The sequence below is a fragment of the Trypanosoma rangeli genome, assembly GCF_003719475.1.
Source record: "Trypanosoma rangeli strain AM80 chromosome Unknown Tra_15.4_contig_00059, whole genome shotgun sequence".
NCBI lineage: Eukaryota > Euglenozoa > Kinetoplastea > Trypanosomatida > Trypanosomatidae > Trypanosoma > Trypanosoma rangeli.
Genome location: NW_021705803.1, coordinates 15957 through 28795, shown reverse-complemented (window position 1 = coordinate 28795; position 12839 = coordinate 15957). Strand labels below are relative to the sequence as shown.

Below are 12839 nucleotides of genomic sequence, written 5' to 3'. Positions count from 1 at the left end.
GCGGTGTCAGCTCTGGTGGAGGCGCACGTGGCGCGGTGGATGAACGCGCGGCGTGTCACCGTGGCGGAGGCAAACGCCTTCGTCCGTGAAGTGGCCTTGCACATGCTGGAGCCATCCCCCTGCACCCCGCTGGATCGGCTGCGGGAGACCCTGCGGAGGGCCACCGGCTCGTAGGAGCACTTTTGCCTGCTTTTCTGCCTCGCGTACTTGTGTTGCTGCCGGAGCGTTTGCACCGTCCCTTTGTTGTCGTTGCTGTCTCTTCTCTTTGTCCTCATACCCCACTTCTCACCTTTTTTTTTTGTCTCTTGCTTTTTTTTTTTGTGTGCGTGTGTGTGGCTGCAGAGCACAACACAATAGCACCGTGCGATGGGATCACCGAAGCGAGCGGCAGCAAAGGAGTCACGGCTGCAGTTGCGGATGGCTGCACGCTACCAAAACGCGCTGGTCACCTTCCACGATGGTGTGCGGGAGTTCAACAAGCAGCTCGACGAGGAACAAATGCTTCGGCTGGTGAACCTGAAGGAATTTCTGCAGCGCAGCCACAACGAGTGTACCGCAGCGCTACAGGCAGAGACGAATCGCGTGGAGGCCCACAAAAATCTGCTTGCGCAGCCCGCCGTGTGTGACGCAGAGGAGCTTATGCAGCCGTTTACAGACGACTACCACGAGGTCGAGGTACGCATAGACGACAGCAAGGCTCGGCTGGAGGCGGAGCGCCAGCGTCTGCTTTCTCTGTGCGTCGAGATGCGCCAGTCGTATCAGTCGCGCGTTGACGCCATCACGAGCTGCGAGGAAAATATGGAGACGCGTGAGAAGGAGAGACGTGAGGGGCTTAAGAAGTCGCTTGTAGAGTTTGTAGAGGCTCTCACAAAGATCAGCTACACAAGCATTGGTGCCTCCCACGTCTTGGCGCAGCGGGCGATTCATGAAATCAACGAGCATCTTTGTAAAAATCACACCAGCAGGGAAACTCTTTTGGCGCAGCTGCGCTGTCGAGAGATATTGCTGCAACGGCAATACAGCCGCCAGCTGGCTGATGTCTACGGGACTTCGCTGGAGCTCATGATGCGGAGTTGTATAAGGTGGGCAACAACGTTGTTGCAAACGGCACACTTCTGCCGACCGCAGTGCCGCATGCGGGCGGTTGAGCAGACGGGCCGACTGGTCAGCAGCATACGGCGGGACGGGACGCAGTTTCTAGGAAATATGGCAACGACAGTGCAGTCACTGCGCCGCGCGCGTGAGCCGCTGCAGACGGAGTGCGGCCAAATTTGCGGTGGGACTCTGCCTGATGGCTGGCTGCGCAGCTTTAACGGTGGCCTTTTCTCACCAGTTTTCCCAGTGAGTCCCTCGGAGGTGACGGTGGAGTGGCGCGTCAAGGCGAACGTGCTGGTACGCAACATCCTGGTGCAGTGCGCCACCGCCGTGGAGGATGTCCGGATTGCGGAACAGGAGCTGTGTGCGGAGGCGGAGTTGCTCCTCAGTGAGTTGCACACCCTCGCGCGCTGGATATGCGAGCCGGAGGCGAAAGAGACGGAGCTGTTGGCGCAGGCCTCATTGTACGGCGTCGATGAGGTGTATAGCCGCTTCACCTGTGCGAATTCTGCGCTGCAGGCACAATTTAGCGCCGAGGTGGACGCGGGTGTGCTTCCGCTGCTCACAATCATCCGACGTGAGAGCCAGTGGTTCACTACCAAGGTGGAGACTGAGCTGAACAGTCAGCACGCGGCGCTTGAGAGTGTGCTGCTTACCGGGCCGATCAACGTACTTTTCACCTTTGAGAAGGCGACAGACGCGTTGGAGGAGACTGCGACAAACGCCCTGGGTTTTATTCGCTCCGGGTTTATTGCTCTCCATGAGGCACGCAAGGACCACGACGACAATCTTCGCCACGTGGAGATGGAGCTCGCGCGGAAGCAGGAGGAACTGCAGCACGCGCCTACTATGGAGACAGCGGAGGTACTGTTTGTCGAGTGTCTGGCTGTGCTTGAACGCATCGCCGCCCAGCACGTGGATTTCAAGCACCACACAGTGCAGTCGCTGCAGCGCGTGGCGCAGGATGGGAAGATGGAGGTGGAGCAGCACTGCGCCAAGTTGTTGCTGCTTTTTGGCCTGGAGAGCGAGGAGGCGTGCCTGCAGCGCGAGCGTGAGGCGGCGACGACGGCGACGACGACCACCACCACCACCACGAAGCGGGGGCGTGCGAAGGAAGTCGTGGTGGAGCCCGACACCCTGAGTGATTTGGATTCGGTGCCCTCGTACCCCACCATCACGGCGGTGGATGGACAGATGTACTATGTCGTTGGGCCCATAGCGTTGGGCGACAGACCGCCCACTACGTCAGCAGGAGCATCGCCGTCTTCGCCGTCGCAACAGCCGCCGCATCAGTTGCAGAGGAAGAGAAGCTTTGGCGGCGAAGGTGGACGCAACCGCCTGATGCCGATCGGGAAGAGGCGGCCGCCGCTTCCGCAGTCACAGCGCAGCAGCAAAAAGGTGAAGGGCGGGGCTGCACAGAGTGAGAGCAGCGGAACCTCCCCTCGATTGTCCCCAGTGCCGGTGGTTTTGCCACCGCCTGCCTTTCTCGACACGTACGAGTCGCTGCTGCGGCCCACGCTGCAAGGGGACAACGAGGCGACAGCATCGCTCTCATCGGCCACGGTGGAGGAGTGGCGCGAGATGCTTCGTGTGGAGGTGCTCAACTGGACCGTGCAACTTCGCCACATCTCCGTGGAGCATGTACAAAAGCAATGCAACGCGCAGAGGTCCGCAATTGATGCGGAGACGAATAAAATCCTGCGGTACCACCGACGTCGTCCCGCCACAGTGCAGTCCGAATACTACGAGGGACGCATACGCGAGATTGAGACGACGCAAATGAAGAAGGAGAACCACTGCAACCGTCTGCTGGAACATTTTACGGTGCTTGAAAACGTCTGGTCTTCCATTGGGGGGGGTGACCAGGCGGAGGCCCACGATACCCAGCTGTTCGAGCAGCTGCAGGAACTAGAAAAACTGGCTCCAAAGGCGAACACGACGAACGCACTGATCTTGCAGGAGCGGAACTTTGCCTCCCTTGCCTCCACCTCTTTGGAGGCACACTCAAATCGCTACCACAAGATCATGGCGGATGTAGCGAAGCAGAAGGAGTTATTGGAGTCCAAGTGCCGTAATTACCTCCTCAGCTGCGGGAAGGGTGTCCCGGAGAGCTTTGACAAACTTGAGGACACAAGCGCGTGGGACGACCCGAATGACAGTAGCTGCAAGCAGGTCATTGAAGTTCTGCTGCGATTGCACAACACCGCAAAGGCTCTTAAGGAGAAACTTAGCTCGGAGCGCGATCAACACGTGCAGCACTTGGACGCGGCGAAGTCCAGCTACGCGGTGGTGTTTGAGCAGAACTTGGAGGAGTTGCAGCTGCTGGAGCGTGTGCAGGAGGTCCTGTCACGGCTCAAGGTGCAGGTGCACTCCCTCATGACGCTCTCGGAGACAAGTGAGGCAAAGATTGAGGAGACGTTGAAAGAGTTGGAGGAAAAGCTGTCCTCATCGCCCTTGTCATACGACTTTTCCAACGCACTGGCGAAAGTGGCGGGGTGGGTGTATGGCGGCGCAGGCGCCACCGCAGAGTCGTTGACGCTGCCTCCTGCAGGTGGACCCTCCTCCTCACCCACGCTGTCGATGGAGTCCATTGCGAGAGGACCGGGGGGAACCGCGGTGACGCTCACGGAAGATAGCATACGCGAGGTGGAGGCCGAGCTGAGTGAGCGGTTGGCGGAGGTGAAGACCGACATTGAGCGGCAGATCCGCGCGAGTGACATGTCAAAGGTGCTGCGGATTTTGGATCACATTCGCGAGATGGTTTATGTGCGTGGACGGCAACTGGACTGCCTGCAGTACGGCATGGAGTTTTTTAACGTGCCGCAGGAAAACTACATTGACCCCCGCCTTGGTGCCAAGGCTGAAGCAGCGGGGGAAGATGCTGCCACGGCCGCAGCAGGAGCGGGGACTGAAATAGCAACAACTTCCGCCTTATCTAAGCAGGGACGCGTCCGAGGCAGGTCCAGGTTGTCGATATCACCGAATTCCGTGTTGGCCGCGCTCTACACAACAAATGAGCCTCCCGAAGTTATCTCGGCGGAGCGACAGGTAAAAAATTGGCTGGCGACAGCCAGGTCACAGGTGGAGCATACGGCAGAGCAGCACTTTTCTGTGTGCCCATCCCCGGTTGTGCGCCGATTGCCCGGCATGACAGGTGGGAGCTTGCAGGACGTGATGGAGATGTGTGATTCAGTTTGTGACCAACAACAACGGAGGGTAATGCAGCACGTGGTGCAGGCGACGCGACGATACCGAGAGCAGGTTGACCGCCTCTTTGTGGCATTGCAGAATATGCCGAGGTATCTGGTCAATGGGACATGCGCCTTGTCTTTCATGGCACTCGAGCGACGTGTCGCGACTGTGTTTGATGTTTTTGCTAGCTTTTACGGCGAGTCTGACGCAATCCGGGCGATGCACGATCGCCTCGTTAAGGTTACCCTCGCATCGAACTACAACCACAGCAAACTGAACGAGCTCTGCAAGGCTGAGAGCCTCCGGCAGACCGTGGCGCAAGCCACGATCGAAAAACTTTGGGGCTACACGCTGCGCGAGATAGAGGATGAGGCCGCCATGCACGCGGCACGAAGCCTTAATGTAGACAACAATTTTTTTGCATTTCTGCGGGGGGTTGTAATGCCGGAGAGTTTAAAGCCCGCCGTCGATGACGAGGGCAGTGGACGCCACCGGGGGCTGCGTGGCCTGCTGCGCCTCAAGGCAAAGGAGGACCGCGGGAAGGAGGCGCAGCAGCAGCAGCAGTCGTCGATGAGGCGTGAGCGGAGGCTGCGTGAAACGATGACTCATCGCTCCTCGTCCGGCACACTGTTAGGCGGTAAAAGGGCGGAGTCCGCTTCACCTGTTGAGATGGCGAGTGGGCAGCTGCCCACCCCGGCGCCGCTGGAGGTGGAACATGGTAGCGTGCCGCTTCACGCTTTGCGGCCGCTGGAATCCTTCAACGCCGGGCACCCGAGCGCCACCATCAATCTTCCGAACAGTGACCTCACACCGACGTTTGCCCGCGTCTCACTGGCGACGCGGCTTCAGACTCCGCCAGCCAACCGAAGACAGAAGAAGGATGTCTTCGGCCCGCCCGTGGCCGATGAACGGGGGCCGGTGGTGACCATTGTTGCACCTGAAACGTCTTTGCACATGAAAATCGCAAAGCTGACGCAGCAGTCTGTTCAATACTTTAACACCACCTCCTCGAACGTAGTGGACAGGGCGAATGATGCCTTTCAGGGGTGGACAGAGCAGGAGGCGAGGTGGCGAGAGACGTGGGGAGCATCCATAAAGCGCCTAAAGGGGTAGACTTCAGTTCACTCAGTTTGCATTTTTTTTTTTATTCCTTACCTTTGCTCTCGCTCTCATTCTCGCGATCTCCTCCTTTCTCACCGAGGTTGTGGGATTGCCCTCTTTATCATGTACACAAAAGCAATGAGTCTGTGTTTGTGTGTTTGTGTGTGTGTGCCGTGTCTCAAGCTCCAGTTTTTTTTTTTTTCATTTTTCGCGCTCACTCACTCACTCATACTGTTTTTTTTTGTTTTCCTTCTTTGAGCCCAGGGCCATGAGGGATGTCATTTCTTTGTTGTCTGTAGAGCGCGCTGAGGCGAGCGCCGTGGTGCGTTTTTGGTGTGAATCCTTCCTTTCTCCAGCGCTTGCCCACATGTTTTTTTTTTTTTTTTCCCCCCCCCTACACTTCCAAAAGTTCTCAGCTGAGAATAGTTTTTCCCGTTTTTTTTTTTTTTCGTTGCATTGTGAGGTGCGCTGTGCCATGGTACGCGACGCCAGCACGAATTGGCTCTTGTTGTTGCTCGAGAGGCTCCGACGCGCCGCCGCTCAGCTGAAGTCCAGGCCAACATATGAGCAGGATCAGGCAGAATATGCGGCAGCAGTGCAACTCCTCGAGCTTCAGGTGCTGGCGTTGGAGAGTGATGAGTGGAGAGCTTTGGCGGGCAGCGGCGCCGTCGCCGAGGTGGTTGGCTTCGCGGTGGAGAGCGTCTTGGAGGACCCGCTCTCGTGCTTCGCCGTCCAGGCTTGGGCGGGAGCCATGGATGCTCTGCTGGCGCGGGCCAATCCGGCTGTGAGCGCCGCCCATCACGTTCCACGGCTGTGGGATGCAGCGAAGCGTTTGGCGAAGGACCGCGGAGGCAACAATGCCACGCTTCAAGCTGCGCTGACGCTCCTGCGAGTTGTTCTCAAGCGATGCCCTGCAGATGTTGACTGCGTCCCGCGGCACAACCTTCCCCACCCTGTCAAGACGGTGGCTGTCGCCCCGCGGGTGGCTGCTCTGGAGCTTCTTCCATATCTCATTTTACAGCCCCACAAATATATTCAGCAACAGCAGCAGCAGCAACGACAAAAGCAATACGCACAGGAGGAGAGAACTGGGGGCGGCCCGACGCCGCCGTCGTTGTTGCTGCCGAGGCGGCCGCTTTTGGCTGCGGCTTGGCTAGATTACCTGCGCAAGGCGATGGCTTGCCCTCTTCTTGTGGTGCGCAAGAGGGCGGTGGAAAGCATATGTGATTTGCTAAAGGGGGGCGTGGTGCTGGAGGCGTCCCAGTCTGCCGCCATGCTTGACATGCTGATGAGTCTTGCCAAGTCTGATGACATCTCTTGCCGGCTTGAAAATGACGTGGGTACAGCCATCGGGTGCTTGTTGGCTGCCGCGCGGGATGGAATTGATTGGACACGCTTTGCTGCAGCGACTGACGCTGAATCTGCGGATATTATCAGGCACATGTTCAACCCTCGTGCAATGAATCATGCGACGCAACGTGTTCTTTCAGTGGCCATCGGGGAACTTTTACTGCAGACAGTTTCGTTAGATTCAATGGGGAGGGCTGTGAGCCGTCTTTTTGAGCTGCTGCAGCCGGTCCCGCACGATGACCGCATGTACATGCCAACTATTGTCTCTCGGGCCGTGCTGCTTTGGGCGTCGCGAGTGGGCTCCGACATGTTCCGTGGAGCCGTTGTAAGGAGTCTTATACGTTTTCTTGACGCCTCATGTGCAAAGAGCGTTACACACACCGCATTGTTGTGCGTCACCGGTGTAGTTCGTATGGTTCTTGCAACGAGCGAGTTCGCGGCGGCGCTTTGGGCGCAGCTTCTGCGAATTCCAATGCGGCACCCATCCCTTTTGCAAGTAACTAGCAGAGCCATGGCGTGTCTGGCGCAGCACAATGAAATGTGTGGGCGGGCGCTACTGCGTGATTTATACACCGCAAGTAGTGAGGTGGAACCCGATAAGCCTTTGTCACCGTCCTTTTCCCTGCACGCAAAAGCACTCCTCGTCATGCCAGCAGAATTTGTGCGACGGCGGTGCGTGTTGGAGATTCTGCTTGAGATTGTCGCCACTTTTAGTATTGACATTCCACCCACGGAGGTAAAGGGGTTTTTCTTGAGGCACGTGGAGTACTTTAATCGACTTGCGCTTCTGCTTCTCAAGCACCAGCGTGGCCAGTTGTCCCCCGTCACTATCGCTAACGTGCGGACGTCTGTGCGCGCATTTTTGAGTCTGCTGGTCAGCAATCCGTCTGGCACGTCACTGTGTGGGCATGCGGCAAGTTCCGCCTGCGCCGTACTCATGGAGGTTGGGGCATCCGACACTGAGCTGAAACTCGTTGTTGCGCTGTTGGAGACACTTGACACGGCCAGTGTGTCGTTGCAGCGGGATGTGCGGTCTGCGGCGTATGCACTGCTCACCAGAGCGTCCTGGTCGGCCTGCACGGATGGCACGGGCAGACGCGGTGTTGTAATGCAGGCTCTTGCGGATTTGTCTGGGGCAAACCGCAACAGTTTACCCTGCTTGGCGGAGGAGCAAGGCGACACCGCCGAGGTGGAGGGCGCACGACTCTTGGGTGTGGCGGCGGAGTGCCTTGACGAGTATCAACGTCTCCTGCCGTCGATGACGCAGAAGGCAGAGGCGAATGCCACATGGCACGCGGTGTGTCTGGTTGTTGCAGGCTGCACTGAGTGTGTGGAAGAGGGATGCCGGAAGGTTGTGCTTGACAGTCTGCGGGAGTGGTGCGCTGCCGCCGAAGGAGAGCCAATGGTGACGGCGTGGAACGTGCTGTGCTGCCTCAACTGCCTCTTTGTGCGGTGCGACAGCGCATTGGAGTGGGTAACGGCTGAAGCGACGGAGTGGTTTACGTTTGTAGAGGACCATTGGCTGTCCTCTAGTGTGTGGGCGGTGCGGCTCGCTGCGGCGCAGGTGTTGGCGCGCCTGGCGGCAATTACCGGAAGGCGCGACGAATTTACCTCCGTCGCCGTGAAAAACTTTAGCACCGGCGTGGATGTCCACCATATCAGTGGCGTCCTCCTCGCGCTTGGCGAGATGCACAGGACTGACAGCAGCGCCACAGCCTCCATGGCAATCTCATTTGTGCTGCGTGTATTGAAGCAGCACGGTGTGTGGGGGGAGACGGCAGTCGTGGCGGCGGCGCTGGTGGCGATGACACGTATGGTGCCACATCACTCAGCGCAAGTCCATGCCGTCGTCTCCACTGTTTTGATGCCGCAACTCTTGTCACCTGCCACAACAGCAGCTGTCGACCCCTTCGTGTTGGTGCTTCTGCTCGAGCTGTTCCTGCTTGTGGTGCCGCACATGCCTCCGGCGACACACCCCAGTGTGAGTATTTGCGTCCGGGGCGTCGTAAGTGCCGTTGTCTCCTCTCGCGCACTCTCTGAGGAGGCCACCAGTGCCGTGCTGAACATGCTGCGTCACGCCACGGCGGAACCTCAACGCCCACTGATGAAGGTGATGGCAAGTGTAGTAGCCACCTCTCCACCCGTGCTAGACCCCCTTGCTCTGAAAAAAGAGGTGTTGGGGTTGCTGGAAAGCAATGGCTGCTCTAACGACCTCGTGTCCCGCGCGGCAGCAGACATGATGGGGGTTTGCTGCAGCGCCACCACGACTGTGAATAGCCTTTGGATGTCACTTGGGCGTCTGGCACAGATGATAGATGCCGCAGCATCGCTTGAAACCCGCCATGCGTGGATAAATGTGGCACGCATTGTGCTGCACGGTGCCGATGGGGCGCACCTGGGTGCGTGTCAAGAAGAGATGGAGCTGATTATGCGTGGGAAACCGGTGCATCAGCCACATGACGGAGAAGCTGTAGCACGTGAGCCGCTTGTGACGAGTGGCCGTGAGGAGGGAATGGGTGGCTTGTCGGCATCGAGGGAGAAGAAGGGGAACGAGGCGAAGGATGGCGACGCCGCGAAGGCAGGGGTGGTGACCAGCGAGGTAGGTGCCAAGCTGGCAGTCCTGTCGCTGTTGACTGAAATGGTGCAGCAGCCCCACCTCTGCGTGAGGTTGGAGGACGAACTGTTGGAGCGTCGTCTGCATTTGCTCGTCTCCTGCGCCTCACTCGTGGAGGTGGAGCCACTGTTTATTCGTCCCGCAGTGGACGCTCTGCTGGCAGTTGTGGATAGGTATGGCCAACGTGCAAAGGACGCCGCAACACCGTTTTTGACTCCTTGGCGCGTCGTGTTGGTGAGTGGCATCCGGCGCATCATCCAGCGCTCTCTCTTCTGCTGTGCGGAGAGCTGCCAGCTTGCGGAGAGTTTCATCCAGTGTAACTTGGCGGATGACGCAAGTGTGCGTCGTGTGGTTGTGGCTCTGAGGACGCTGTTGGAGACGCTGGAGGGGTGCGAAGCGGACGACGACGCCGTTGCCCACGGCGGCTGCGGGCGCATTATTCTGGCGCTTTCGGCGTGCCGCACACAAGCGGTGGCTGCGCACTGGTTGCAGGCAGAGCAGGCGGCATCGGAGGCAATGGCGTCGATGAGTGGGCAGGCGGCTGCGACTTTGGTATGCAATCGGCTGACAACGTCGCTGGCAATGATGCACGGATTTAAGCCGGCGTATGATATGATCCCAACGCCGCTGGATGACTGCGGCTACGCCACGCCCAACGACGCTCTTAGTATGCTAGAGAATATGTGCTCCGCCCTGGAGGTCTTGGGCCCGACTGTCCGACACACAGCCGGATGTCTCTTGTGTTTGCTGTTATGCACCCCGGGTGTGGTACTGCGTCCCATGCAGACGATTGTGCCTCTGCTTTCTACAACGCACCAGGAGGCCATGGTAAGCATGGCATTTGGGCTCCTTCTGCAGGAGGATGAAGACGCTCTGAGCGACGAAGATGCCACGCTTGTGCTGGAGATCGCAGCAGCCACCAACTGCAGAAAGTGTGCCACTGAGGTGGAATCACTGCTGCTGGTGCTGGCAACGCATCATCGGCCATGTGTGGGCTCGCTCGCCAGTTTACGCCTGGCCGCTGAGGCGTCTTGCAGCGTTGACTCCATGAACCTTGTTCTGCAGTCCCTTAACGTCGATGTATTGCTGGCAAGCAGCGAGCCCACAACGATCACAACGGTGTACATGCAGCACCTCTCAGGGGAGGAGCGACGGTGGATGGCGCTCGAGAGCGCGTGTGGCTTTCTGCTGATGCTGCTCATCCATTCCACAGACGATCAGCAGCTACTCTTTGCGGGGTCGCGTGTCATGCATGCCGCACTCTCGCGCCTGATGGAGGCTCTGGCGCAAAGCACTGACCCGTTGGGGTTGCTGCGGCGTGTCTTTCCTGCGATGCCTCACGATGTGCGTTTGTGCGGTACCGTTTTGGCGGCGTGTTCCTCGGCACGTCGCCCGGAGCTGCGGCGGCGGTGGGCGCCGTGTGTGGAGCACGCCCTGCTGTGCATCATTCACGCGGAAACGCTGCAGCAGGAGCAGCACAGTCCACAGGTGCTGGAACGCATTCGACTCTTTATTCGCGCCCTGCTGATGTTGGTGGTGGAAGCGGGAACGACTTCTCACGCTGACGCGACAGACGAGGTGGGCTCGCACTACCCAGACGCCTGCGCTGTGCTGACGCAGCAGCTGATGCACCTCTACTCGGATGAGCTGAAGTCCATCATTCAATCCCTTTCCAGTGAAGAGGCGGTGCTGCTGCGTCGACTCATGCAGCTGAAGAGCCGTGGCGAAGCACCGCACGCATCGCCTGCAGCGGTGGAGAGAGAGGCTCAGCAAAAGCGCACAGCGGCGGCTGTCCCGCATCGTCTCAGCATCAACCTGTCGTTGTACACTTGAGTTCACGACAACAGTTGCGGTCATCTGCACAGCGCCCAGTAAGAAGCACGCCTAGAAAAGGGTAATTGTGCCGGGGCCGTCAAGAAAAAGTGAGGCAGGACATGCACCGCTCCCCTTAGCTGCTTTCCTGCGATGTTGTGTGGGGAAGTTGGTTGGTTCAATGGGGTTTTATTTTTTATTCTTTATTTTATTTTATTTTTCCATGTTTTTATTTTTTTTGTTTTTTGTTTTTTCATTCATGTCTACGCCCGGGCATTTAGAACGAGGTGGAAGGGCTGTCTGGCCTTGGCAGCGCACCTCCCTGCATGTACGGCGCCGCAGTTGGCTACCGGCGGAGCAGGATGAGGGCGGGGATGTCGCGTTTGTACTCCACCAACGCCGGCCTGCAGCCTGCGGACGACGGCCCGTTACGGGAGGTGGAACGTCTCTACAAGGACAGCGACGGCCTTTTAACGGCGCTGCGGGAGTGTCTGTCGCGGTGGGAACGCAATACGCCACCGCCGGCCGAGTTGTTGCCGCTGCTGCAGCATGTGCAAAAGTACACCGCGCTGGGCGGTCTGTCAGGAGATGCAGCATTCACCCGCGACACCTTATCCACCGCTCTGACGGTCGTCGTACGACGGGCAGTGAATCTCCAGGCATGTGACGCGCTCCTTTGCGACGGCGACGCAGTGAGCGACATGGATGAAAAGCGGCAAGCTATGCTTCTTACGCAACAAATCATCGCTGCAGCGTCTGCGTCAATTTCCAACTGCTGCGGAGGTACAACTCGACATGATGCAGACGTGTTGTTTTGGGTGAGGCTCCAGGATGAGATGATGCGTATTGTGCTTGGGTTTGCTGACTACGCCGCGGGTGAGACGGGGGCGAGGCTCTGGCCAGGTTCAGTGGCCCTTGCGCTGTACATTATAGAGCAGCTTGGCACCATGCTGCGTTTGGTCTCTGCTACTGACAAGGGCCGTCCGTTGCGAATTATTGAACTTGGATGTGGTCCCGCGCTCGTCTCGCTTGTGCTGGCCAGTCGTCTCTTGCAGGAGCCGGTATGGCTGCACCGCACGTGGCTTGATGTTACTGACATATCACCTGCCGTGGTGAAGGAGGTTCAACGCTCCTTCACATGGCGCAATGGCCCGAGTTTGGCCTCCCTATTTGACATAGAAGAGGGTACGGAACGAAGAGCAGCCGTGCGGGCGTTTTGTTTGGACTTCGCGTCCATTCCAGATGCCATGTGTGGGCAGTACGACCTGGTGCTGGGCAGCGATATTGTGTACGACCACACCATTGCTAGCCACGTGGCCCCGGCACTCGCGCGGCTTCTGCGTACCGGCGGAATGGCCTTCCTATGCTGCGAGCGGCACCGCGACGGCATGGTGTCCTTTGTTGACATCATTCAGGCAAAGATGGCGGGGTCGCTGGAGGTGGTGGCAACTCACGCAGACGCGCAGGCGTTACTGCAGCAGCTGCAGATGATCCCTGGGCTCACGTCCACGGCGTGCTCTCTGGTGGTGCTTCGCCGCCGCTGATCTCAGGGGTCCCCCGTTGGGTCACCGTCCCCCTAAAGAGGTGGTGGTTAATTTGTGTGTGTGTAACGTTTCTAATTTGCACATGTGTGTTAATTATTTTGCCGTTGTTGCTGCTGTTGTTTGGGGTCTTC

At 58.4% G+C, this 12839-nt stretch overlaps 4 protein-coding genes across 4 annotated transcripts in view, besides 3 other annotated features; 3 read left to right on the top strand and 1 right to left on the bottom strand.

The window, feature by feature from the left end:
- The window catches only part of TraAM80_02543 (uncharacterized protein), a gene marked incomplete at both ends in the record, with an annotated part of 318 nt that extends 43 nt beyond the window's left edge, over positions 1-275 (bottom strand). Inside the window, one exon of the mRNA XM_029379542.1 lies at positions 1-275. This exon is cut by the window's left edge and continues 43 nt beyond it. Coding sequence (XP_029240602.1) covers positions 1-275 — 275 coding nt within the window.
- A 15-nt stretch (positions 276-290) lies between these two features.
- Positions 291-320: a sequence feature (A-rich).
- A 46-nt stretch (positions 321-366) lies between these two features.
- On the top strand, positions 367-5400 carry TraAM80_02542 (uncharacterized protein; the record flags this gene model as incomplete). The annotated part of the gene is made up of 1 exon (XM_029379541.1): positions 367-5400. The coding sequence occupies one exon, from the start codon at positions 367-369 to the stop codon at positions 5398-5400; it is 5034 nt and encodes a 1677-aa protein (XP_029240601.1).
- A 127-nt stretch (positions 5401-5527) lies between these two features.
- Positions 5528-5559: a microsatellite.
- A 304-nt stretch (positions 5560-5863) lies between these two features.
- On the top strand, positions 5864-11185 carry TraAM80_02541 (uncharacterized protein; the record flags this gene model as incomplete). The annotated part of the gene is made up of 1 exon (XM_029379540.1): positions 5864-11185. The coding sequence occupies one exon, from the start codon at positions 5864-5866 to the stop codon at positions 11183-11185; it is 5322 nt and encodes a 1773-aa protein (XP_029240600.1).
- Positions 11186-11351: 166 nt separating this feature from the next.
- Positions 11352-11418: a sequence feature (A-rich).
- Positions 11419-11526: 108 nt separating this feature from the next.
- Positions 11527-12708, top strand: TraAM80_02540 (uncharacterized protein; the record flags this gene model as incomplete). Its single annotated transcript, XM_029379539.1, has 1 exon — positions 11527-12708. One exon carries the CDS (start codon positions 11527-11529, stop codon positions 12706-12708), a length of 1182 nt encoding a protein of 393 aa, XP_029240599.1.
- Positions 12709-12839: the final 131 nt, after the last annotated feature.